The sequence below is a fragment of the Lutra lutra genome, chromosome 1, assembly GCF_902655055.1.
Source record: "Lutra lutra chromosome 1, mLutLut1.2, whole genome shotgun sequence".
NCBI lineage: Eukaryota > Metazoa > Chordata > Mammalia > Carnivora > Mustelidae > Lutra > Lutra lutra.
In genome coordinates this window covers 197,260,858-197,286,739 of record NC_062278.1, presented here as the reverse complement: position 1 = coordinate 197,286,739, position 25,882 = coordinate 197,260,858, and the positions used below count along the sequence as shown (strand labels likewise).

General features: G+C 33.9%; 1 protein-coding gene across 32 annotated transcripts in view; it reads left to right on the top strand.

The window, feature by feature from the left end:
• SLMAP (sarcolemma associated protein) overlaps positions 1–25,882 on the top strand; it is a 145,586-nt gene that overhangs the window by 86,878 nt on the left and 32,826 nt on the right. For 6 of the 32 annotated variants that reach the window (XM_047691249.1, XM_047691081.1, XM_047691099.1 and 3 more), the window contains exons 6-14: positions 1,172–1,267; positions 1,512–1,583; positions 2,911–3,051; positions 4,160–4,297; positions 5,350–5,518; positions 5,606–5,656; positions 6,143–6,193; positions 10,861–10,923; positions 22,827–22,886. In XM_047691249.1, coding sequence (XP_047547205.1) covers positions 1,172–1,267; positions 1,512–1,583; positions 2,911–3,051; positions 4,160–4,297; positions 5,350–5,518; positions 5,606–5,656; positions 6,143–6,193; positions 10,861–10,923; positions 22,827–22,886 — 841 coding nt within the window. The remainder of the gene's footprint in view (positions 1–1,171; positions 1,268–1,511; positions 1,584–2,910; positions 3,052–4,159; positions 4,298–5,349; positions 5,519–5,605; positions 5,657–6,142; positions 6,194–10,860; positions 10,924–22,826; positions 22,887–25,882) is intronic. The other 26 variants (XM_047691315.1, XM_047691324.1, XM_047691186.1 and 23 more) reach the window with 7 other exon arrangements.

The window sequence follows — 25,882 nt, the reverse complement described above, 5'->3', positions numbered from 1 at the left end:
CTTAAAGTAAACTTGGCAACTAGTCTAAGTGTTAGATTCTAACTTTTGTTAGATTTCTTAATCTATACTTTTAGAGTTATATTTAAAAAATGGTACCAGTAACTAATTAGATCAGATTTTCTTTAATCATTATTTATCAAGGATGTGGGAAAAAATAAATGTGTACTTTAAACCTCAAGTACTGTCTTTTTTGAAGTGGCTCTAGAGGTATTAGGGTAGTAAGTGTTCTTCTTTGGCTAATGACAGGAATAGAAGAAAGTGAAATTTAAAGATGTGCCATAACCACAGCTGAATGCTGTGTGAGCATTTTCACCTTGACTTCCAGTGAAGGAGACCCTCTTAACAGTTGTCAAATGTTAACAAGTGACCTAGAGATAAGGATTTGCTTGCCAACGTCCTTCTCTGTAAAAATATCCCTTTGGAGTTGCCAAATAGTTATATAACTCCTTGACCCCTTAATTACATTTGTGGACTCTTACTTATTTTTGCCATATTTGATTGATGCTGAGTAGTATATAGTCACAAAGATTCAGAAAACCTGAAAATGCAAGAGATTGCAAAGTAGTGTCTCTCCTTATATATGTTTACATATATAACATTCTTAAAAGGGAAAATTAAAAGACATTTCTATTTTAGATGTCATACACATACAGCTAAGCCATTAAGAAATATCTTTGCTGCTGACGAGATTGTTTGGCTTAGTTTGAAATTTGTTCTGAAAGATATGTATATATATTTTAAAATGTTTGTGTGTGTGTGTTTATATACACACACATATATAGATATATACAAAGATATCTATATATATAGATTATATGTAAAATGGAGGGTTAATAACATTTGTTGAATTCTTCTAATCTGGGTTTCCTCTTTTTTTAATGCTTGTGAATTATGAGTGGAAGGAAAACAAAAATAGGGCACTTATTTTCTGTTAATAGGGGAAGGTGTGGCCCAGTACCCCTAACAGTCCAGGAAATAGGACTAAAGTGATGTGGCTTATATATATTTTATAAGGTAGATTTTTCAGGTTTGAAAGTAAGATACAAAGTGGGGGGAAAAAAAAAGATACAAAGTGGGATGTAAAATGAGAATATTTTCAGAATGTACTTGGGTTTTTCTTCAAGCATCATGCTGAGTTTATAAAAATCTCTTTTGTGATTTATACTATTAGGAGGCCTTACATCGGGAACAGATGTTGGAACAGAAGTTAGCCACACTTCAGCGGCTACTAGCCATCACCCAAGAGGCTTCAGATACCAGTTGGCAGGTATTCCATTTGCCTTTATATTCAAGAAGCATTTAAGTATAGTTTAATATCCCTTAGATGTTGATTAAAAGTGAAATTTTTTAGCAGGCAAAGGCAAAGTTATTTCTGAATGACCAAATATTGAAAATGTAGCATTTTACAATGGGTGTTGTTCAGTTTTATGATTTTATATCTTTTTTGGGCAGTAGCAACCTTTTTGATATGTGTAAATTTTTAATTACTCTGGGATTTAATTTTTCAACAGGCTTTAATAGATGAAGATAGACTCTTATCACGGTTAGAAGTTATGGGAAACCAATTACAGGCATGCTCCAAAGTAAGTATTAATCTCAAGTAAAGATCCTTAAAGAAAAATGCATAAACTATGCACGAAAAATGCATAGTTTTTTATGTAGCTTGTTTCTTTGTCATTTGTGTACATGCTAAAACATTTATATGTTTTCACCATTCTTTCAAATCTTTTTTCATTATAGGAAATTTCAAACATACATGTAAGAAGAAAGAATTGTGTATTGAATACCCATATACAACTCTTTCTTTGTTTTCTATCACAGTTGATATTTGCTGGAGAAACTGGGTCATTTGTCCTCTATAATTTCCCTCAGTCTGGATTGTTATTTAAACATTTCTTCTAGCTCTCCTCCCACCCTATAAATTGGTAGTTTGATCTAGAGATTTGATCTAATTTAGGTTCAACTCTTTTTTTTTTTGCCAGCAATACTTCATGAATAGTATTGTGTACTTTCACCAGAAGGCACCGTACTATCTAGTTGTCTTTCTTTTGAGATATTAGCAATCTTTGATGATTCTTGGCTAGATCCATTATTAGGGCTTGCAAAAATGGTGGTAATATAGTTCTGTTATTCCTTCATTTATTATCTGGATTACTTCTATAAATACTTCTTTTCCTCCTCATAAACCATTTGGTTACCCTGAAGTCATTTTCTTAGGAAAAGAAGGATAAGTTATTTTCTCCATTTATTTACTAGATTTTAAAATTGGTTCCTTCTCATCCACCAAACCATGAAGTGTTTTTTTTTCCCCCAAACATAGATTTAATATATTTCATGTGTTTCAGCCTATTCCATTTGTTGTTCTTATTGATGCTCAAATTTTCCCATCTTTGGTGCCTGAGTCCTTTTGGTAGAACCCCAGCAAACTGATAGCTTCCTGCTGTCATTTTAGACAAGGTGTTTCAGACTCGTCTTGTACATTTCCTGCCTCAGAACTGGACTCAGCTTTTTCTTCAGGGTGCTCTTATTCCTTATTCCTAATGGTTAACCATTATTTTAAAATGCTTGGCCCCTTTGAAAGTAATAGATTATTTTTACCCACAAATGTAAATATTGTGGCTTATAGAGAATATGACAGATAGGCGACTTAATTCATTTTGTACGTTTGAGAGAAATTCTCCATGTCCTTAGACTTTTTTTTCTATCGGAAGTATGGATTAATGTATTTGTGAAGGCATAATTTACAGTGCAACTTTTAAATACAGCTTCAGTTAATACAGGGCCAACATTATTTCTATTTGGAGATACATCAGTATAGAATTCAAGGAGCATCATAATGTGTTATTTTTCCAAATGGTAAATACTTACAAAAATTATTTGGCTATAATTATAAATGTCTTCTAATCCTAGAATCAAACAGAAGATAGTTTACGGAAGGAACTTATAGCATTACAGGAGGACAAACACAACTACGAGACAACAGCCAAAGAGTCCCTGAGGCGGGTTCTTCAGGAGAAAATTGAAGTGGTTAGAAAACTTTCAGAAGTTGAGGTATTTCATTTTAACAAATATAAAATGGTAGTATGTTTAAAATTTTTAGCCTAAAATTGCTAATATTGTAGGACATTTTAAACTTTAGTATTATATAGCTAAGAAATATTTCCTGTCTGTGAAGTGGGAAGGGATAATATGCTGTTTTCCTTGTTAGGAATTTTCAACATAACCATGTGAGTCTGGTGCTTGTGGTTCCTACTCAGTGACCGAGCAAATAACAGCCTCATCAGGGAGTCTTACTGTGTGCATTCTGCTTAGGATTCGGCCTCTCACACAGTAGACTGTGATATGTGGAGGGAATTGATCTCCTGTCACCTAGTTTTGCTTTTCTTCCAGTGGAGGATAGTTAGTGGAAGGTGGAGAACCTTACCACTGTTCTTATTTACCCACCCTCTGGAGAAGAAAACTGTGTCTAACTTTAGAGGTCAAAGGGAAAATATCTCTGAGGTCCTTTCTTGGTCTTTTAGGAACAATCAAAATGTGATTCTCGTTGCTTTAAAAATAACCTAATTGATAATGTAGGTTATTCCTTTGAACTGCTGCTAAATTACCACAGAAGTTATTTGTTACTGGATTTAGTTAAAATGCCCATTGTAAACTGAACAGTAAAATTACTATATATAGTATATACTGTAGAATATGTTATAGTAATAGTTTCTATAATAGCCTTATCCCATCATAACTAATTCACTGTCGTGTCATTGATTTGATATGCAAGGAAAGAAAATTGCTAGTAGTCTTCTAATTTTCTTACTAAGTTGATTATGCATAGTATTAAACTTGCTTTCAAGAATTGATAAGCTTAAAATATTTTCAAGTCTAAAAGTCATAACCGGTGGCCTTTTAAAAGAGTAGTTATATAAAACGAACATTCTTTCCTCCCCTGCCCCCTTTCTGTTGTTTTGTTTTGTTTTTCAGTATTTTTGTTGTATTTTCTGTTTTAGCATGTACCTAAAGTAAATTAAAATTCTTATGTTGTTTAACCTTTACATAAAGGCCAGGGCGAATAATAATTTAGAACAGCCCATAGAATTAACACTTTTTATAAGTTGAATTTAGAATGTGCATTTATTCTAAATCAGTTATCTGTAAACTTGAATTACAGCGAAGTCTGAGTAATACTGAAGATGAATGTACACATCTTAAAGAAATGAATGAACGGACTCAGGAAGAATTAAGAGAATTAGCCAATAAATATAATGGAGCAGTTAATGAGATTAAAGATTTATCTGATAAATTAAAGGTATGTATTTACTCAACCTGAAAGTTTGTTAATTGTCCCTAACATACTTGGTAGATTAAGGGGTTAGGTATTGCTGAATAGCTGTTGATATAAAAATTAGTAATGGTTGAAATATGCAGTAAAAAAAAGGTGCCATTTAGCCCAAACCCCACTGCCACAGATAATTGAAAGTCTGTAAGAACTGACATATTTCCTTTGGATGGAAATAAGTAGTATTTCACAACAGGTATCTTTTCATACATAACAGGAAGTAGATGTAAATCAGCAAACCCCAAGATACTTAGACTTTTTAAAAACTTGAATCTGCTTATCCTTGGGGAGTCCCAGGGATAGAGCCCAACTATGTTAGTGCTGAAACAAGCCCAGAAGTAACTTGGAGTAATCTGTATGGACCCTTGTAGCCTCCAGGGATGCTATTAACTGCTTCGGTGGCAGCTCCCTATAGCTATAGGGCATTTAGGATAAGGACAGATGAGGCCATAAGTAATGTCAAGTTGGTCCCTTAAATGTTATAACTGAGTTTTAAAGACCCATCTTTAAATAATTGAAACCATGGAATGAGTGGCTAGAAAACATATATTTGTTAGAGAAGACTAGGGCATACCTCCCCTCTGTGTGGTTGGTGAACCTGTAATAGCTTTAAAGATTGGTCTTGTTAAACAGAGGTCATTTTGAAAAATGCTAATGATCATCATTCTTTCAACTAAATGCAGTTTTGTTTAAAATATCAGAGAAAATTACATTTTAGAACTTACAAAGTAATTTAAACAATAGTAATTTCAGGGGAAAACCTTACATATTTCCCTCTTGAAACTTTGGAGTTTTTCATTTTGACCCCCTTACTTGTATGTATTAGGCCTGTTTGCTTGCTACAAGTTTTTCTCTCCTAGGTGATACGGAAGCATGACATTATTTTGACATTTACAAATATTTTCTATAATATTGAATATTCTCCTTAGAAGTTTGTGGTGAATAAAAGCAGTCCTGCTTTAGGCCTTTGAAAGCAAGTTCAGACTTTATGAAATAAATGAATTTTTTTTCTTTCTCAACAGGTAGCAGAGGGAAAACAAGAAGAAATCCAACAGAAGGGACAAGCTGAGAAAAAAGAATTACAACATAAAATAGATGAAATGGAAGAAAAAGAACAGGAGCTCCAGGCAAAAATAGAAGCTTTGCAAGCTGATAATGACTTCACCAATGAAAGGCTAACAGCTTTACAAGGTAAGTTACCTAATCCAGAAGTTGATTTGATTTGATTTTTTTTTCTTTTATCTGTGAAATATCTTTTTCTTGGACTTTTATTTACAGTACGGTTAGAACATCTTCAGGAGAAAACTCTTAAAGAATGCAGCAGTTTAGGTAGGTGTGTCACCCAGTTTCTTACTTAAAGCTGAATTTTATCATTGAATTTTTGATGTTTACTTTCTCATGGGGTACTTATTTTAAGAGGGTATTTCATGTTTTAGGTATAAAGTATCTACAGTCTTTCAGAAAATTTCCTTAAAAATATGCTTGATTGCCACCAGTGGGCACCATTGTTTAGTCTTAGAGATAAATGAAATTTCTGCATCTGAGACGCTATACTTAGAGATATTTAAATAAGAAAATACACGCAGAGCAGGACCCTTTTTCTTTTGAGGTTCATTGGAAAGCTCCTGGGCAGTTGTAGCTTTTTCTCTGAGTCAATAGAAAATGGCCTGTTGAACCCTTCCTGTAAAAACAAATTTAAAGTGTGCTTTACTGTGTTAATGTAAGTAGGAATACAAAATGCCATGGTTACAGTTGAGACCAGTTTTAAAGTAACGCTTTCTTTGATAAGGCAATGATACACTGTCTTAATCCTAGGGATACAAGTTGATGACTTCTTACCTAAAATAAATGGGAGCACAGAAAAAGGTAGTGTAAAAAACTTAAATGTTTTTCTTTCATGATATCCTTTTACTATTTAAGCAGGATAGAGAGATCAGTGTTTTAAGGTTTTAAGTGTTTGGAATGAAAAGCATGCAGTTCATAGACCATTGAATCCCAGCATTAAAAAAAGCTTCCCTTTATTGTAATTCTTAATGCTATGATTTTTGGTTAGATATCCCTTGTTATATGGAAATTTTAATTATTCAAATAACAAAAATGACAAAGTTTAACTTTAGCATTGGTTTATATACACAGTATAGCTTTCTCCCCCAGTATATTTTTCAAAGAACTCTACTTTGATTTTCTTCCATCAAGTACTGTTTCCTGAGGATACTGGGCTTCCATTTTTAATGTTTGTGCCCTGCCCCGTACCTGGCCAAGAGCTTATTTAACAGCCCATTGAGCTCTTGGATATGTCATAGAAACTGCTTTCTTTATACTGTATATCTTTTTCTTTAATCAGAAAAAACAGAGTCAGTCATTTCTGCTATCTGAAAAATCATTTATTAGTTAATGATTAGTTTACTGCGACCCTTCTTTCTAGATAGCTTGCATTATCTCTTGCCAAAAATGTATGGCTGTTCTTGGTTTTTCTGTTACTGCATGAGGTACTTTTTACCATATGGCTTGTACATTCTTTCAGTTGGGAAGATCCCATTCATCCTCCTCCATTTCCGCCCATCCAGCTTTAACTGAGCACCAGCTATGTGCCAGATCCTGTGTTAGATGCTTGAAGCACAGAATGAAAAAATTATTTTCCACATTTATAAAACTATGTACCTCTCATCTTAGTTTTTATATAGAAGTTAGTGCAAGATATAAAGGGTAACACTCAGAACTTCTTATTAAATATTTTTTTCATGTGTCAGGGGATATTTTTGTAGTCCTTGGGGCACAGCCAACTCTGATAAAGTTAGGAGATACTTTTTTGTTTTTGTTTTTGTGTGGTTGGCTTTTAATCAGGAACCAGCACGATAGGCTCAAGTAATCATGTATAAATGAGCTGTAAGCTCAAGATCTAATATTACATATATTCTATAACAAATCTTAAAACTTGAAATTAAAAGTTATTGCCATTAATCAGTTATTTGACTATTCTGTATGTGTTTTATAAAATACATCTACATTTTAGAATTCCAGTTTGAGTTTCAATTTGAGAATTTTTTATTAAAGGTATAGTTTATATTCATTACTGATATTATTAATTTCTCTATTAATTATATTTAACAAATATATATAAAATGACTTAATCCTCACCTTCTAAAAGCTTATCATTGTTAAATGAATTTTTATTTTTTGTTGTCATTATTTGCTTTTATTTTTTCCTCTTTTTGGCATGAACACTTTTTATTCCAATTCACCACCATTTTGACTTAAACGTTATTTATTAATAATGTTAGTGTTAACTTAGGCTGGGAACATACTCTTCCTTCAGTTAAGAGAATCCCTTTATATACAGTAAATCATCTTTATACTATTTTAGAGTTGTCAGATTACTGCTTAAAATTTTTTTTTTAAAGATTTTGTTTATTTGACAGAGAGAGATCACAAGTAGACAGAGAGGCAGGCAGAGAGAGAGAGAGAGAGAGAGGGAAGCAGGCTCCCTGCTGAGCAGAGAGCCCAATGCGGGACTCGATCCCAGGACCCCGAGATCATGACCTGAGCTGAAGGCAGCGGCTTAACCCACTGAGCCACCCAGGCGCCCCACTGCTTAAAATTTTTTGCTGAGATGAGGATAGTTATAGACAACTCCTTGATTTAAGACTGAATAAGGTATTTTGGATACTTTAGGGTACTTCTTACCATCATTGTTTTTTAGTGGTGATAAATTGAGTGGTGTGAGAGTGACCTACAAAGTGTCTTTAATGAAATGGAATAGTAAATATCTTGATATGCACAAAAGCATCGTTATACCAGATTTAATACAGAGTGGATTTTGGAATGAGTCTGTTCTGAGTCATTTGTTATTACAAACCAATTATCAAGCATTCCAGTATTACCAAAGTCCATAACGACAATATGCTATCAGATATGACTTTATCTAAAATTGCTCTTTAAATAGTAGAGCGAGAACCAAGTATAGTTTTAAGAGAATGTTTTAAAAATATCTGGGGAAAAAAAAAATAAAAATATCTGGGGATGTTAAAATTAATGCCTTTTCTCTAGTAAACTCTATTTTTTGAAATTACTTAAATCTAAAGTAGCTGCTATAAGCACAGGTTTTATACTATAAATTTTTTGTATCTTATATGGTAAGCATAATTCAAATATATCTTAGTATAGAAAAGCACTGTCTAATAGAAATATTATGAGAACCACATACATAATTTAAAAATTTCTGGTAACCACATTAAAAATATAAAAAGAAACAGGTAAAGTGTTGCTAATGTATTTTAATAATGTTTAATAACATATTTACTTTAACTCACTATATCAAAAATATTATTTCAACATGTAATCAGTATTAAAATATTATAAATTAAGTATTTCACATTTTTTCCTTGATAAGTCTTTGAAACCAGCATATATTTATTTTACACTTACAACATAGCTCAATTCAAACTAGCCATTTTTTCAGGGCTCAGTCCACGTGTGTATTGAGCATGTATGTTGGACAGCACAGGTAGTATAGAAAATCAAAATTTATAGAAAACTCATGTGTAAATAAAACACATATTAAGTATCACAGCTCTCTCTCTTGTTTCTGTATCTGTCTTTTCTTTATATTTCTGCAGCCCTGTTTGGGATCTTAGACATGCCTCCCTCCTCCCCCAGGCTCATGTATCTGATTCTTTTTGCATTATCAGTGATATCTTTTATAGTTTTGGCAAAGTGAATTCCCAAGGGGCTGAATTCAAGTAATGAAGTATTAAAAGTGTCATCATCCAAATCTTTTACATATACTCTCTGAAAGACTTTTCTCTCATATCTTAGAAAATGCCTTTGTAGAAGTCATACAGATATATTTTATATTAATCTTGCATTTTATCTAAATTAGTATGATAAATATTTTAATCTAGAGTCTAGATATTAAAATCAGAGTACATAAAAGGGTGATTAGTGGCTTAGTGAGTAATAGGGGATTTACTGCATTAATAAATGTCATCTAAAGTCCTGTGATGATAGAATTTTCTCAGAAAAGTTCTGATAAGTCCTTTAGGTTAAAATTTGGTTTCAGATGAGTTTTCGGACTTAAGCATGATGTTATATAGTTGGAGTTCTGAAAATGTTATCATAGCTTAGTTAGGATTTATGTCAAACAACTTTTGATCATGTTGATTACCATTTAACAGAGGACTCCTGCTTTGGATTTCTTGGCTCCAATCAGCAAATGCTATTTATTAGATTTTTTTTTCAAATTTCTGTTACAGATAGCCTTTTTTTTCTTTTTTGGGGGCTATATTTTATCTCTATGTAGTATAACTATATAACTATACAATTATATACAACTATACACACATATCATATATAAATGATATATATGTATATATAACTCTTGACTGGAGGCTCTGTACACCATGTAAATAGGTAAAGGAGAATGACAGATTTCAGTAGGAAGGTGAAGGAGGTGGCATTAGTAAGGATGTCAAGAGAAGTTGTAATGTGATCAGAATAGGAGATGCCTCCCTGCCTCTCAAGCAAAGTTGAGATGATGAGCAGGTGGTTGGTTGGTTGAAATGAGAAAAGAAAAGAGGCTTTCACAGTCTGAGTGGTACTAACTCGTGTCCTCTTTGACAGCTTTTAGTGCTTGCACACATTCCAGATAGTCATCATACTGGGGTATATTTTTAACACTTGAACTTCCAAAGTCTCCTTAGAAGTTTTGAAAGATCCAGAGATAAAATTGAAGGATGTTATCCAGATTCAGAAGTTAACTCTTTGAATCAATATAAGTAAAGATTATTGTAAGAAAAGGGTTGAAACTTTTCTTAAACTCCTGTTAGGTTCTGATTCTCCTCGCTCATTAAAACAAATTCTGTTTGACCTGAGCAAAACCATTTTCCAGGCTCTTATTTTAAAATGTATAGGCATTGACTTTAGTCATTTGGGTAGAGATAAACAATGTAATATTTTGAGAGTATATAAAGGACAGATTAAATAACTCAGAGGGAAAGGTTATTTGTGAAATGAAAGTCTAAAAATTGAAATGTTGCATCAGTGTCTTAAAAATTTTAAGGCATTATTTTATGGTATTCTTAAAATATTTATCTTTTGCCTCTTAACTAAGAATAGCTTTGAAGAGGGACTGTTAGAAACCAGTTATTTGAAAATTCAGTAAGAACAAATAATAAAATTTCAAAATTATTTACAGGTATTTATTAAGCACTCATGGAGAAAGGTATATTTTAAAAGTGGGAAAAGCTTTTTAAAGCAATTTATCTATGGTTTTCTTGAGCTCTTTGGATAGAAACTGTATCTTTAAAAGCTAACTATTCAGGGTACAAGTCAATGATTATATAATTATAATTTTTAGTCATTTAGTTTTATTTAACTCCAAAATATCTCTACTGTTAATATTAAAAATATATTAAACTTTCATGAATCTTATTCAGAGTCACTCATGTTAATACATTTACGTTTTCCTACGTTTGCTGTTGGTTTTCAAGAACAGCAACAAACTATATCCTTAAAGGTGTTTCTTTCTTTATTAGAGCACTTGCTTTCAAAGAGTGGCGGGGACTGCACTTTTATTCATCAATTCATAGAATGCCAGAGTGAGTACAGAGTATTTTTCACATTGATTTTAATGCAGTCAGGGGCAGAAATTGAAAAATGAGAGGAAAAATTAAGATCTCAATGTGTTTGTTATCGAAGAAGTGCACAGAGGGCCATCTTCAGACAGCAGCAGTACTTTTTACATTGTTTTGGCTTCTCTCTTTTGAGAAAATTATTTTTGTGGCATTTGCCTTCAAAGAGATTTCATATTGCCCACAAAAAAAAAAGGAAGTTTCAGCTTTTACCAAAAAAAATTATTGTTGAGCAGGGAATAAAATGGAATGTCAAGCACCTAAACTTTATGTGTGGACACTTAAGAGGTAGTATTAACATTAGCCTGTTTTAAGTTCTAGTTCTATCACAGGTTTGCATTTGAAGTTTTTAAATAAATTTCCTAAATGATTAAATAAAGCCATGAAAACGGTGATTTTGTTTGGGCGCTCAGATCTGAAGATGGCCCTTAAGGTAGCAGGACCTTTCTAGCGGAGGAGTAGCAATAGATTGTCCAACAGTCTGACATCAACCGCCTACCCTTGGGAAGGCTGTCTTTACTAATAGAGATGGATAGGTTGGCTTTGAGGTGATTTGGACCTCTGCTGAATTCTGAGCGAAAGTGTCATGAATTTCCTCTTATTTGAAAATCACATGGCTGCTTAAATCCTGAGGTTGTGATATTCTTTTCGTCTTAGTGATAATTAAAGATCACTATGTGTAATAAAGATTTATTGATGACATCTATACTTTTCCCTACCAGATATAAAATATACTTTCTGAGCGTTTTCCTCTTCCTGTTCACTTTTTTTTTTAATTGAATGACTTCCCATGTTTTTATGCTCATGAGCTCATCTTCTAGATGTGCAAGCATATGTGGTTCTCTCCTCTTCACACACACAGTCTCAGGAGCACTTGAGCTTTTTAAGGGTCACACCTGGTAATTATAGCAGACAAAATCAGTGGATCAGATGTTATACTCCTCGGAAATGCCTTAAGGAAACCTGGAATTTCATTTAATAGTTTCAGAAGAGCTTCTATTTTGTCCATTTTAGAGATTATGATGTTGAATGTCAGTTTAATACTATTTTGAAGGAAATACTTTAATAATTATTTAAAAAATAAAAGTATTTATTTTGAGGAAAATTATTTAATATCATATTTCTTTGTCCTTTAAAACTTTTCCATAATGCAAAGATTAGTGTTTTTGTTATCTTCTGATCATGAAATTTCACTTTTATGGGACATTGGCACAGGGATTTGGGGCAAAATAATTGGTATCCACTGAAACCAACTAAAAGCAGAATATAGTCTAAAATACAAATCTTTAGAAGGATTTTATACTTGTTTTATTGCATATGACCATTTTTTGATAAGTTAGTTTTATTTTAAGTTTTTGTGATTTGTATTTTGAGCCCAAAGAAATAAGAACAGAGAACTATCCAAAAAAAGACTTACTAAGTTACAATTTGCAAAAATCTTTTAAAATATTATTGTAAAATATTTAGCTGTAGTTGTAATACAGAATGATGTTTGTCTTACATTAAGAAAAAGATATTTGGGGGAGCCTGGGTGGCTCAGTTGTTAAAGACTGCCTTGTCGGCTCAGGTCATGATCCCAAGGTCCTGGGATCGAGCCCCACATTGGGCTTCCTGCTCAGCGGGGAGCCTGCTTCTCCTTTCCCACTCCCCCTGCTTCTTCCCTCTCCTGCTGTGTCTCTCTCTGCCAAATAAATAAATAAAATCTTTAAAAAAAAAAAAAGATATTTGGAGGGTCTCCTGGGTGACTCAGTCGTTAAGCATCAACCTTAAGCTCAGGTCATAACCCCAGAGTCCTGGGATCGAGCCTCACCTTGGGCTCCCTGCTTCTCAGGGATCCTGCTTCTCCCTCTCTCTCTGCCTGCTGCTCCCACTGCTTGTGCTCTCTCTCCCTCGCTCTCTCTCTCTGTCAGACAAATAAATAAAATCTTTAAGAAAAAGATTGGAGGGACACCTGGGTGGCTCAGTTGGTTGGACGACTGCCTTCGGCTCAGGTCATGATCCCAGAGTCCCGGGATCGAGTCCCACATCGGGCTCACAGCTCCATGGGGAGTCTGCTTCTCCCTCTAACCTTCTCCTTGCTCATGCTCTCTCTCACTGTCTCTCTCTCAAATAAATAAATAAAATCTTAAAAAAAAAAAAAAAGAAAAAGATTGGAGATTTTTATTGTGTCATAGGAGAGGCAAATGGACCAGTAAACATTCAGATATACAGCAAAAGTTATGTAAATTACAGCAAGCCTCTCAATGGGGATATTAGCTAATAAAATTATAAGAACTATGTAATAGCATGGGGAAAATGTTAAATGTGGTACAGAGGGGAAAATGATAATATAAAATCCTTTTCTTATGGACAAAGAGTGAACCAAAGAACAAAAAAATAAAATACAAGTATTCCTAGATGTCTGAATCCATTGGGTCCCAAAGTGCAAACAGAGGAAGTTTGGACTGTAAGTTCTCGTAGCTAGGAATATAGTCCATTACCTGAATCTGTTCAGTTCCTGAGTTTTGGTAACCAGTAGCAAGGGTTTGATTAAGGCTGTATCTCAGAAATTTCCAAATATGTTGGCTTCTTAAATTTGGATAGCCAGGGTTGCATACTAAGGGTTAACTCTGGTTTGATTTGTCAGAAAGGATGTTTTCATTATTTTGTAACAAATATAGAAAGTATAGAAATTGTTGTTTAATAAGTATTATGGCGAGTAAGGCAAATTCAGCAAAAATCATACTCAAGTGAACTTTTGAAAAATTTTGGATTATTTTATTATAATCTCACACAAACTTTTTTGCCATTCATTGATAGCCATCTTGAGTTGATTTATGATTTTGAACATGAAGTTTATACTCAGTGAGAAGTGACACTTCATATTCTTATTATAAGTCTCTATTTTTTTTTCAAGATTTTTTATTTTTAAGTAATTTCTACACCCAACATGAGGCTCAAACTTACAACCCTGAGATCAAGAGCCGCATGGTCTACCAACTGAGCCAGCCAGGTGCCCCTTATTTCCAGTCTCTTAAAAAGCACATGTTAAGTACCTAGATTTCATTATTTACCATGCTTGTTATATAATCCAATTCACCTTGTGTTTTAAAAATTAGAAAGCAGGGGCACCTGGATGACTCAGACGATTAAGCGGCCAACTCTTGATTTCAGTTCAGGTCACGATTACAGGGCTGTGAGATTGAGCCCCATGTTGGGCTCTGTGCTGGGGTGTGGAGTCTGCATCAGATTCTCTCTGTCCCTCTCTCTCTGCCCCTCCCCCTCCTCTTTTGCTCTCTCTCTCTGGAAAAGAAGAAAAAAAAAAAACAAAGAAAGCAATTCACTTCCATAGGATTCATCATGTCTATTTTTAATATATTAACAGATTTTTTTTCAGTTTGCATATGTGAATCCATAAGAACGATTTAGTTGTTGGCTGTCTCCATTTATAAGGTGATTTTGACGAAATTAAATGAGTTGGAACACATTTCAATTTGTTTTCCTTTTATGGTAAAAGAAACTGTGTTTCTTTTTAATTCTCTTTTAGGAGAAAAGCTTTTAATCCTGGCAGAGAGATTGGATTTTAACAGTTTTAAATATAACCTTTTGCATAATTCCAGGGCTGTGAAGTAAATTTTCTGTGTAAAAATATACCACATAAAATCTAGAATTAACAAGTAACTTTAATAAAACTTGCTAAAAAGCTCTAGCAATATTTTCTCTTCGGGGATTTGGGCATGAAGTTTGATTTAAGCAGAAGTCCACAATCCATGTTCCCTGCAAATTTTAGTTACTCAAGGTTTACCATAAGTTTACCATGTAAACTTAACAGATAAGTTGAGACTGTTGGGTTCTGCTAAAGATGCTTTTTGAGTTAACAAATTGTGTACCTCTAAATCTGTTTCATATGTATCCTGTGAACTCTGTCACTTGATTAATTTATATGCTGAGTGCAAAGATAAATGGTAAAAGGTGGAGAATCTCAAGACGTAGAGATTCACTTCATGGGCACAGAGTGAAAGACTTCCTTCACGGGACTGCTGCCTACACTTTTAATTCCTTTTGCCACTGTTTGGTGAGGCTGGAAGCATCACAGCCCGGTACCAAAGAAACTTTCTGAGGTATGCTTTGTATATGCAAACTGTCTCCACCCCAGAAGGCATCTTCCTTTTGATGATTAAGTTAACAAGTGCCCTGAAATAAACTTCATGTCTTTGTAATCTTAATCCACCGTTACTAGGAGACTTAATGGTTTTTATTATTAGGCAAGAATCTAATTCTCTTAATATATCATGTGTTGCTATTTCTTTTTCCTGAGTAAAAAAAAAAAAAAAATTCTCTCCCCACCTCAAACTCCCCTTTTGAAATTACAGTCATTATCTGTATGTTTGTCTTATTCCCTCTTTTCTTTAGGGACTTGCTCTCACATAAAAATTGCCTTATTTAGAGTAATGCTTTGAATCAGTGTTGCTCTGTGACTGTTTACTTTCCGTCGCCCTATGAGATCAACCTCTGAACAATCTCAGGAATAAGCCTAATTAAGTACTCTACTCAAAACAGATTTTTAAATTTTCATTTTTTAAACTTTTATTTCTCTAGAACAGTTTATTTATGACAAAGAAGAGAAGGCAGTTCTCTGCTCTTATGTCCCCATTATAAGAAAATGCTTTCTTTTTTTTTTTTTTTTTAAGATTTTTTAAAATTTATTTGACAGAGAAAGAGCAAAAGTAGACAGAGCAACAGACAGGGAGAAGGAAAAACAAGGCTCCCCACTAAGCAGAGAACCTGATGCAGGGCTCAGTGCCTGGACCCTGGGGATCAGACCTGAGCTGAGGGCAGACCCTTAACCTACTGAGCCACCCAGGCACCCCATAGGAAATTCTTGAATTTAAACTAGATATTGCTAAATTCTTTATTTCTTTGTATTCAGAGTGATTGTCCAATCTAGGACCTATGAGAGGATTTTTGTTCTGTGTGTGTTTATGCCAGTCATTTTCCCAGTTGGCTAACTTCCCAGCATTTCTACCAGGTTTTCTCCCTGTATAAGTGCATGGAACATAGTCTTAAATTTATGCCAACAGTGTTTTGGGGTTTTTTTGTTTTGTTTTGTTTTTTAAAGATTTTTATTTATTTATTTATTTGACAGAGATCACAAGTAGGCAGAGAGACAGGCAGAGAGAGAGATGGGAAGCAGGCTCCTTGGTGAGCAGAAAGCCCAACATGGGGCTCAATCGCAGGACCCTGGGATCACAACCTGAGGCGAAGGCAGAGGCTTTAACCCACTGAGCCACACAAGCGCCCCACCAACAGTGTTTTGACATGTAGATTGTAACTTTCTTTAAAAAAGATCTGTTTCTGTATTCTTGAAATTGGTTCGTTTCCTGTAATTTCAGTCTGTCCTTAATTCTCAGTTGTTTTTGTAGAAATACCCCCATGCTAACCAATATGGACATTAAGGAGGGCACGTGAAGTAATGAGCACTGGATATCATATAAGACTGATGAATTACTGAACTCTACCTCTGAAACTAATATAATAACTCTATATGTTAATTGATTGAAGTTAAATTAAAAAATAAAATCTGCCTGTTGCTCTAAAAAAAATTCTCAATTTTTTTCTCTTTTGTTCTTCCTTATTCTCAGGGCTTTAGAACACATAGCTTCTGAAACTTTTTATAACAAGGCAGACTATAGCAGACTATAATTCTATAGCAGGAATTGCTTTAACTAATTTTATTTAAAATATTGCAGAAATAAAACCTTGTGAAAGTATGTATTATTAAAGTTAGGCCTCCCCTGTGAGGTTCTAAAGTTCTTTTTCTACTTTGTTAACTGCTACTTTGTGAAGGAAGTAAATGGTTGGCCTGATGTTGAATGCTGATTGTTCATTTTTACTTTGATTGTATTTGATGTTAATTCTAATCTCAGTTTCTTTGCCGTATTTCCCTTTAATGACCTTTTGGGTGACTCTAGCTCCTTTTTATTTATGATGTTTAGAATTGGATCAGAGGATCCTTGATATAAATTCTCGTTTGGTCCCTCACTGGCAGCGGGACTCTGCGCAGAATAACCTCTTTAAACCTCATTTGTAGAATGGGATGGTAGTACCTACTTCATTGGATTATTGTGAGCATTAAATGAGATAATATTTACTAAGCACTCTGAATAATGCCTGCAATTACTCAGAAAAATACATGCTAATGAGTAGGTCCAAAAGTTATGGTGGGGAAGTTAGAAAGGGTGTTAGTAGGAGCTTTCTTGCTGAAGTAACTTGTTTACTCCCCTTTTTAGCTCCAGTCACAAGGCAGTGAAAGCTGACTGATAGAGGTTTATCGTTCTTGTTAAAGTAACATATTCATGACATTCTAAAGATTGTTTAACTTTTTAATTACTAGTACATATGCCATTTAAAAAATTTGTTCCCCAGCACATAATTTTGATGCCCAAGTGATAACATTATTTTTGTAATGAAACCTAACTTTGAGACTTTAAGGTGTTTTCCAGATTGGCTGTTACAAATAACACATTATATAGTTCTTTTATATTCATCTGCTCTTCTCTTCTGTCAGTTAAGACCCCTATGCAGCTGGCATAAGTATCTGGTAGTGCTGTTTGAGTTTATGTTCTGCTTTCAACTGGTTGTAGCTGTCATGTGAGGAAAGTAGCTCTTTAGCATAAAGAATTTAATCCAGTGTAGGTATACCTGTGCTGCTTCTACTTCTTTTGAATGCGTTGTTTTTTAATTTTTATTTTGTGCCATGTAGTAATATAATTAGTACATAATTTACTTTTATCATCCAAGAAATAAATTTGGTTCTGTTCTATTCGTTCTTTGACCACATTTGACAGTTTCTGCAACTCTATCAAATGTTTTCTGACTAAACTAAATGCTTAGGTGATGGTTCTCCAATGTCAAACTTACTGTGCCCATCAGTTCTACCCCTTGGGAGGTTCCCATAGAAATGCCTATGCATAACGTATGCAAACGCAAGAATGTTCACGGCAGCATTATTCACACTTCAAAACTGGAAATAACCCAAAAGTCCTTTAGTAGGCAAATGGAGAAATACACACTGAGGCATATTCGATGAAAGAAGGCTGACACAAAAGAATACTCACTGTAATATTCCACTTGTGTGAAGTTCAAAACCCTTACAATTATATTATTTAGTCATGCACATTTGGATAGTGTGACTATAAAGAAATGCAAGTAATTAAATACCATGAAGTCAAGATGGTAGTTACCTCTATGGGGTTTTGATTGGAAAGGGAATTGTGGGAAGCTTTAGGGGGTTGTGGTTAGGTTCTGTTTCTTGATTTGAGATGTAGCCATATAAACATTTGCTTTAAAAAAAAAATTATTAGCCTATACCTTTGTGTTTTGTGTCCCTTTCTGTATATTATTTTCCACAATAAATAAGTATGCTTTAGGGTCCCTGGATGGCTCAGTCAGTTAAGTGTCTGCCCTCAGCTGGGGTGGTAATCTCAGGGTCCTGGGAATGAGCCCTGCATCACACTCCCTGCTCTGCCTCCCCTCACGCTTGTGCATGTGCACTTTCTCTCTCCCTCTCTAATAAATGAATAAAATTTTTTCTAAAGTATGGTTTTAAAATAGAAAATGAACAATTATCTCTCTAGAATATCCCTCAAAAAGAGGGAGTTTTTAAAAAGAAAGAAAATCCTTTACTTTATCTTTCAGTTATACCAAGTCAAATGGTTCTTTGAAGACCTGCATTTATGATTACACGGAGGTTCTCTTCTGAGTCACAGAGTGGCCTCTGACTTTTAGTGCTCCCAAAGAATTGAGGTGTCTACTCCAAGTTTGAGAAGCAGTGGTTAGAAACTTTTTTTTTTAAGAAGACTCCAGGCCTACCATAGACCTCAGTGCGGGACTCAAACCTACAACCCTGAGCTCAAGTCCTGAGCTGAGATCAAAAGTTGGGTACCTAACTGACTGAGCCACCCATGTCCCCCAGAAATGTTTTTTTAAAGTGTTCTTTTCCTCAATTACTTATTTTTTAAAAAAAATTTTTAAAGATTTTATTTATTTGAGAGAGAGAGCATGAGTGGGGGGGGGGGAGAAGTAGACTCACCACTAAGCAAGGAGCCTGACTCAGGGCTGGATCCCAGGACCCTGAGATCCTGACCTGAACCAAAGGCAAATGCTTAATTGACTGAGCTACCCAGCTGCCCCTTTTCCTCAGTTACTTAATTACAGGCCACTAGATTTAAGAATGTAACCTTAAATAATAATAATAATAATAATTATTATTATTATTATTATTTCAATAGTGATGATAGCATTAGAATGTAAGAACCAGTAGGGCAGGAATGTTGTCATTTGTTCATTCTAATGTTTTTAGCACCTAGGAGAGTATCTGGCACATAGTAGTACCCTCTAATTAATTGTTCAATGAATGAATGAATGAATGAATGAATAACCTTTTATCTATTCTTTATTTTTCAAATATTTTCTCCGTATCTGTCACTGGCTCTTTACCTGTATTTATAGTGAGTTTGATCAGAAAATTTTAATTTATATGAGGTCAAATCTATTTGTCCTTTCACATACTGCTTTTGTGTCCTGTATTATGCCTAAGGCCTTTTTTTTTTTAAATGCCTTTTGATCCCCTCCCCTCAGTTCTCTCACCCCACGCCTCCTGCCTCTGGCAACCACCAGTCTGTTCTCTGTATGTGTGAGTTTGTTGTTTTTTAATTCTACATGTAAGTGAGATCATATAGTATTTGTCTTTCTCTGTCTTTTTTTTCACTTAATATAATACCCTGAGGGTCCATCCATGTTGTCCCAAAAGGCAAGATTTCATTCTTTTTTATGGCTGATTAATATATATAATTCCTTTATCCATTCATGTATCATTGGACACCTAGGTTGTTTCCAGATCTTGGCTGCTGTAAATAATGTTGCAGTGAACTTGGGGTGCATATATCTTTTTGAGTTGGTGTTAGAAGAGAAAGTAGAGGAAGTGTTCCAGAAAATACAACACAAAAGACAAGAGTTGGCTTGAGGTTTTATTTAAGAAAAAAAGGGGAGGAAATTTAAGAAAATTAAGGAACTGATCCTGGAGATCTAACATCTGAATAATAAGATTTCCAGAGTATGGGAAGGGAGAGAGGGGGAAAAGAGGAGGAATAAAAAAGAAGAATTTATCAGTGAAACAGAACAGAAAATAATTCCCCAGAATTGAAGATAATGAGCTTCTAAACTGAAAGGATACACTGAACATGCAACAGTATATTTTAGAATACACACACTAAGCCAGACACAGTAATTCACATATTGTGTGATGGGGTATATATATATATATATATGAAAGAAATATCCAGAATAGGAAATCACAGAGAGAAAGCAGATGAGTGATGGCTGGGGCTGGGAAGGGAGGATGGGAAGTAAGTTCTTAATGAGCATGAGGTTTCCTTTTGGGGTGGTAAAAATGTTTTGGAACTGGGTGGAGGTTGTGGTTGCATAACATTGTGGAGGTACTAAATGCCACTGAATTGTTCTCTTTAAAATGATTATTTTCTGTTATGTGAATTTCACCTCAAAAAAAAAAAGAAAAAAGAAAAGAAAAGAAAAGAAAGAAAGAAAAAGACCATGTTCTGAATATATGAAATTTAGGAACACCAGGGATAAAGACAAGATTCTGAAAATTGCCAAAGAGAAACAAAGGATCTCATAGTCTATTAGTCATAAACTAAATTATAATATAGCAATAAATAAACTTCTGAAATCTAAATGGCTTAATTAAAGAAATATTTTTTTGCACTCATGCTACATGTCCATGGTGGAGGAGAGAACACTGTTCCGTGTTGTTATTCAGAGCTTTAAGTTCACGGAGCCTTCACCATCTTAAGATAAAGAATTATGCCATCTCAGCACATGGTTTCTAGAATGGGGGGAGGATAGAAGTATAGAAAACTACTACTCTTTCTTAAATGCCTTGGCCCTGGCTAGAACCAGTTATGTGGACTGTCCTTAATACTAGGGTGTTTGGAACATGCAGTCCCCCAGGTGCCCAGAAAGGACAAGCACAACAGGCTTTGCTGAGCAGAAGAAGTATCTACCATGCATACTGAGGAACAGGACTCACCATCATTTGAAACTAGAAGACAGTGGAAAAATGCTTCAAAATTTTGAAGGAAAATTATTTCCTGTAGAATTGTGTATCTAGTCAAACCATCAGTCAAAGGTGAGAATAGAACACTAACATTTTCAGAGGAACAAAGAGAAACAAAGTCAAAGGAGTCAAAGTCAACATTCTGTCATCTCCCTTTCAGGAAACTAGCAGGATATGTTACACTAAAACAAGGAAATAAAACAGGATGAGAAACATTTGGATTCTGGGGGTATGGAATTTTGGATATAGCCCAGACTGGAGCAGGGGTTGGGGGAAGGGACAGACAGGGATATATAATATAATGGATTACCTGATACATTGGACAGGACAGTATTGAAAGTTTTTATGGTTCTGTAAGAACTTGGGCAAAAGGAAAAAAAAAAGAACTCGGGCTGTGTTTAAGATAGATATATAAAAAGTTAGCAAAATAAAACAAGATATTGCAAGCTCCAAAAATCACTACATGTTGTATAAGAAGGTACAAGCAGAAAAATATAATTGTAGCATATTATATGATTCAAATATAAATAATAGTCATAATACACATACTGAGTAAAGGTGGACAAAATGTAACTCTCTTGGGAGGATGATAGTAAAAAAGTACTATTGAGTCCTTTTTTAGTCATCTGTAAGAGATTGTCAGTAAATAGTATCTAAAATGGAAAAATGAAGAAATAGCAGTATTTTATTTAGAAATATAAATGGAAATACCAGAAGAAATGGCTTGAAATTAAAAGTTGTTTCTTTAAAAAAAAAAAAAATTGTTGCTTCTAGGAACAATTCTAGGAAGTGAAATTTCAAGAATGGAGTAGAGTAGGACAGAAGATGGAAAGGACAGCTTACATTATATATCTTGTAGGACTGCCTTTTAAAATTATCTAAATTTATTACTTTGACGTTTAAAAAAAGATTTTAAGGAGCAGGGGCAAACAGTGCCACACACCACAAAGAGCCTATATGAAATGAAAGTTACTAAAAGGAGCCATGGCCTTTGGCAGAGAGGAGGTTATAGTGATCTTGGAACAGTTTTCAGTAATTGAGTGGTGGGCATAAACCAAGGTGCACTGGCTTGAAGAGTGAAGGAATAGAGAAATGACTTCACATACAGCAAAAGTATAAATTCAAGGAGACCAACTGACATACAGGATTAATAAGGGGATATACAGAATAGATATCCTTGTCAATGAAATGTAGAATATGGAGATCTCAATTTAAATAAATTATAAAGAAGCTACATGATACATTTATAGAGAATCCCCTATAAAACAAAACAGTATTTGCTTTAATATCTTTAAAAATGAATCATTTTACTGAAGCATGTCATATATACATCTCTGCTAAATTGTATCAATGGGGAAAAGTAAACTATTGGTATAACATAATTTGTAGTGCTTCTTTGTTTAAATAAATACTTTCTCAGAATTCCTTTATTTCAACTTCATATCCTTGATTTAAAGAGGATTTCTTTGTTCTGAGTCCTTTTTTTAAAAAGGTCTAAGCTTTTTAGATAAGGTAAAAACTAATGAAAACAAAAGACAAATAGTCCCCATACCTCCAAATTTCTTCATTAATCTCATTGCTCTATTATAGTTTGAGTTTTCTTAGTTCTCCTTCCAGCTTCAGGTTTTTGTACAAGCCTAGTCATGGGAGTAATATTATCATCTTTAAATTTGGTCATGGAATGTGTTACACTGCCCCGCTCAGGGAAATGCTACTCGGTTTGGGCTTGGATAGTAACGTTTGTTTTCTTTGGCAGAGAAGCTGATCGTCGAGGGGCATCTAACCAAAGTGGTAGAAGAAACAAAGCTTTCAAAAGGTTTGTTTTCTGTGGGTTTTCTGGGGTTTTCTGTGGGTTTTGACCACTCTTTAGGATAATGGAGGTTAGTGTACATTTCCAAGGTCATAGTATTTTAACCATCAATTTATTTCTTATAGCTCACCAGATGGCAATCCAGTAACAGTATCATACAATATGAAATAGTTGGGAGTTCTGTCTTAAGAAGGATATCTTAGTTAGAAAGTTTCTTTTTAAATGGGTATATACATGTATTTTTTTAAGTGCTTTAAATTGGTTTCGTTGGGTTTTAAAAGATGTGTTTCAGTCTTTCTCATTTCTAGCATTATTTTCAGCTTTGATATTTGGTATTTGTTATATTTGATATAAAATTTTAATTAAATACAATGTAAATCTTTTTTGAAACAACAGGTGAAAAATGCTTTTAGTTCTACTTCTGTGATTGTCGTACCATAATATTCCTTATGAAATTTAATATTTTCTTAATTTTTGGCATATCAGTTTGATTTAAACAAAAGTGCTTATGTAGCGTCTTCTTATATTTATAATGGGTAGTCTTAAAATTGTCTGAAATAGTTTATTCTATTAATTCTCTTTTGTTACAGTTGTCAGAGAAGAAAAGTGTGTTTTAAAGCAGTATATTGTCAAGTCACTGTTACGCATTAGGGAAATAGGGCAAATAAGTTTGGTGTGATATGCTCATTATCATTTTAGGACTTTCATCAGAACCTACCAGTATAAAGTTTATAAGTAAATTCACAATCTTTTTGGTCAGTTAAAACAATGAGTGATAAAAGTTTGGAATACTCGATTTCAGTACATTCTGTTTTATGAAAGCAACTGGATCCATTTTGGCTTTTAAAAATATTTAAAAGGAGAATGTTATTTCAAGTATCCGGTGGCTTCCATTCTGAATTTTGTGCATGGCAGATGCCATATTTGGGGAAAGAATGCATAGAATATGCATCACTAATATTGTTCTGGCAAACAGGCATTGGGTTTCAGAGCAGTGAACTATTTTTAGTACATGTGGCAATTTATTTCATCTAATTAAAGTGAGATGAGAACAGATTTTAACATAGCTTTTACTTCACCACCCAAATACCTGTTCAGATGAGCTGAATAGCCAGCACACTAAAGTGAAAGTAGAGCCTTAGGAAAAAAATCAGTCCTTTAAAAAAATATCTTGCTACTTTAATTCTTCTATTTAATGCATTCTGAATTAAAATATATTTGCTTGAAATTATGTGATGTCATTATTGAAAAAGATTTGTGCCATCTTTACTGATTTGCTTTTGAAACTTGGCTATAAAATATGTGTTGAAAGCTTTAAAGAGCCTGCATTTTGATCCAGCAATTCCACTTCTGGGTTTTTATATTAAGAAACAAATTGGACAAATATGCAAGGGTATTTGCTTTAATGCTTTAAAAGCAAAAAGAAGAAAACATAAATGTCCAGTAATGAAGGCATTTATTAAATAAATTACAGCAAGTAAGTCCATGCGAGTGAATAAAATACATCCTTTAAGAATGGTAATACAGATCTAAGTTTTATATACCCAGAGATTTCTCTGTCAGCAATCAACATTTTACAAGCATTTCTCACAGTTAATGTACGGAGAGGTATACTAATCCTTGTAAGAAGTTAGATGCCTGAGAAACATTACATTTTAAATGCTTTATATGTGGCTATAAAGTATTTCTTTAGGATTTGGCTAAGTTGTTTTATTTTTAAAAGGCTTTCCTGGATGATGTTTTTGATAGAATTTTTTTTTTTTTATGTATTGAAAATAACAGTTGCTAGAGATTGCCAATTACTAGGTATTATAAGTCTTAGTATTTCTTTCAGGTATTTCACCTAGTGCAAAATGTAATCATAGGTTGCGTATACTTTCTTTTTAAACCCTAACTCAGCTACCAGTCATTGTGTGTTTACTGCAGCCTTAGGTAGAAGTAGAAAGAATACCATGGAAAACATGGTTTCAACTCTAGGTTCCACCACTAACTAACTATCTATATGCCCTCAGGCAACGTATTCTTTAAACTTTAGTTTCCTCATTTGTAAAGTGGAATCGACAATATTTAACTGTCAGAATTTGTAGGAATTTAATGAATGTTGCTTATAAAGCAAGAAGCAGCATTCTGGTATTTGACAAATGTTAATTCTCATGACCCTTCTTGCTTTCTTTCCAACTAATGGTTCCATTGGTGTAGGAAGTGGTCTGTGGCTAGAATGTTTGTTTTGCCCATCCATCATTATGTGTTCTCAGAGACCTAGTGAAAATAGTCACCTTATTGTAGACTTTCCAGTTTGGGAACAGTTTTGGTATGAATGTTGGTAGCTATTGTTCTGTTTCCTTCCATATGTTATTGGTATATATCTTAGTGATTAAGTACTGCATAGAAAATCAACCAGCAAGGATTTTTTGATACAAGAAAGTTGGGTGCCACTTCATAGCTAAAGAATGGGTATTTTGAAAAGAGATACTCTCTCATTTGTTTTGTCCTATGTTTCATTCTTGAATAGATTTGGTTTGCCTCTATATAATAATGTATTATCAGGACATACCAATGATAGAACATGATTTGACTTGTCTTCTTACTCAAAATAGATTTGTGCCTTCAAACATCCTCTTTTTTGGAGCACTTACTATGTGCTGTACACTGTTCTCTGCAATGGGGATATAGCAGTTAACAAAACAGACAAAAATCCCTGCTCTCATGGGACTTATATTATAGTAAGATCTTGATGGAAGATTTGGTCCCACCTTTAATTTTACCTTCATGGCTAATATTCTCTATATAAAATTAAAGTTCCTTCAAAGCCAGAAGAATACTTTTGAAAATATGTTCTTCTTGGTTTACCTTAATATCTTGATCATAAAATTGCCAAAAATAATAAAATCAGAAGAGAGTCATTTTTTAATTCTCCTAGAGTGGTTCCTTTTCCATCTATGTATAGATTAGATGTACTAGGCTGCCTTCTTTGAGATTGTAACTTTGTGATTAAAACTGGA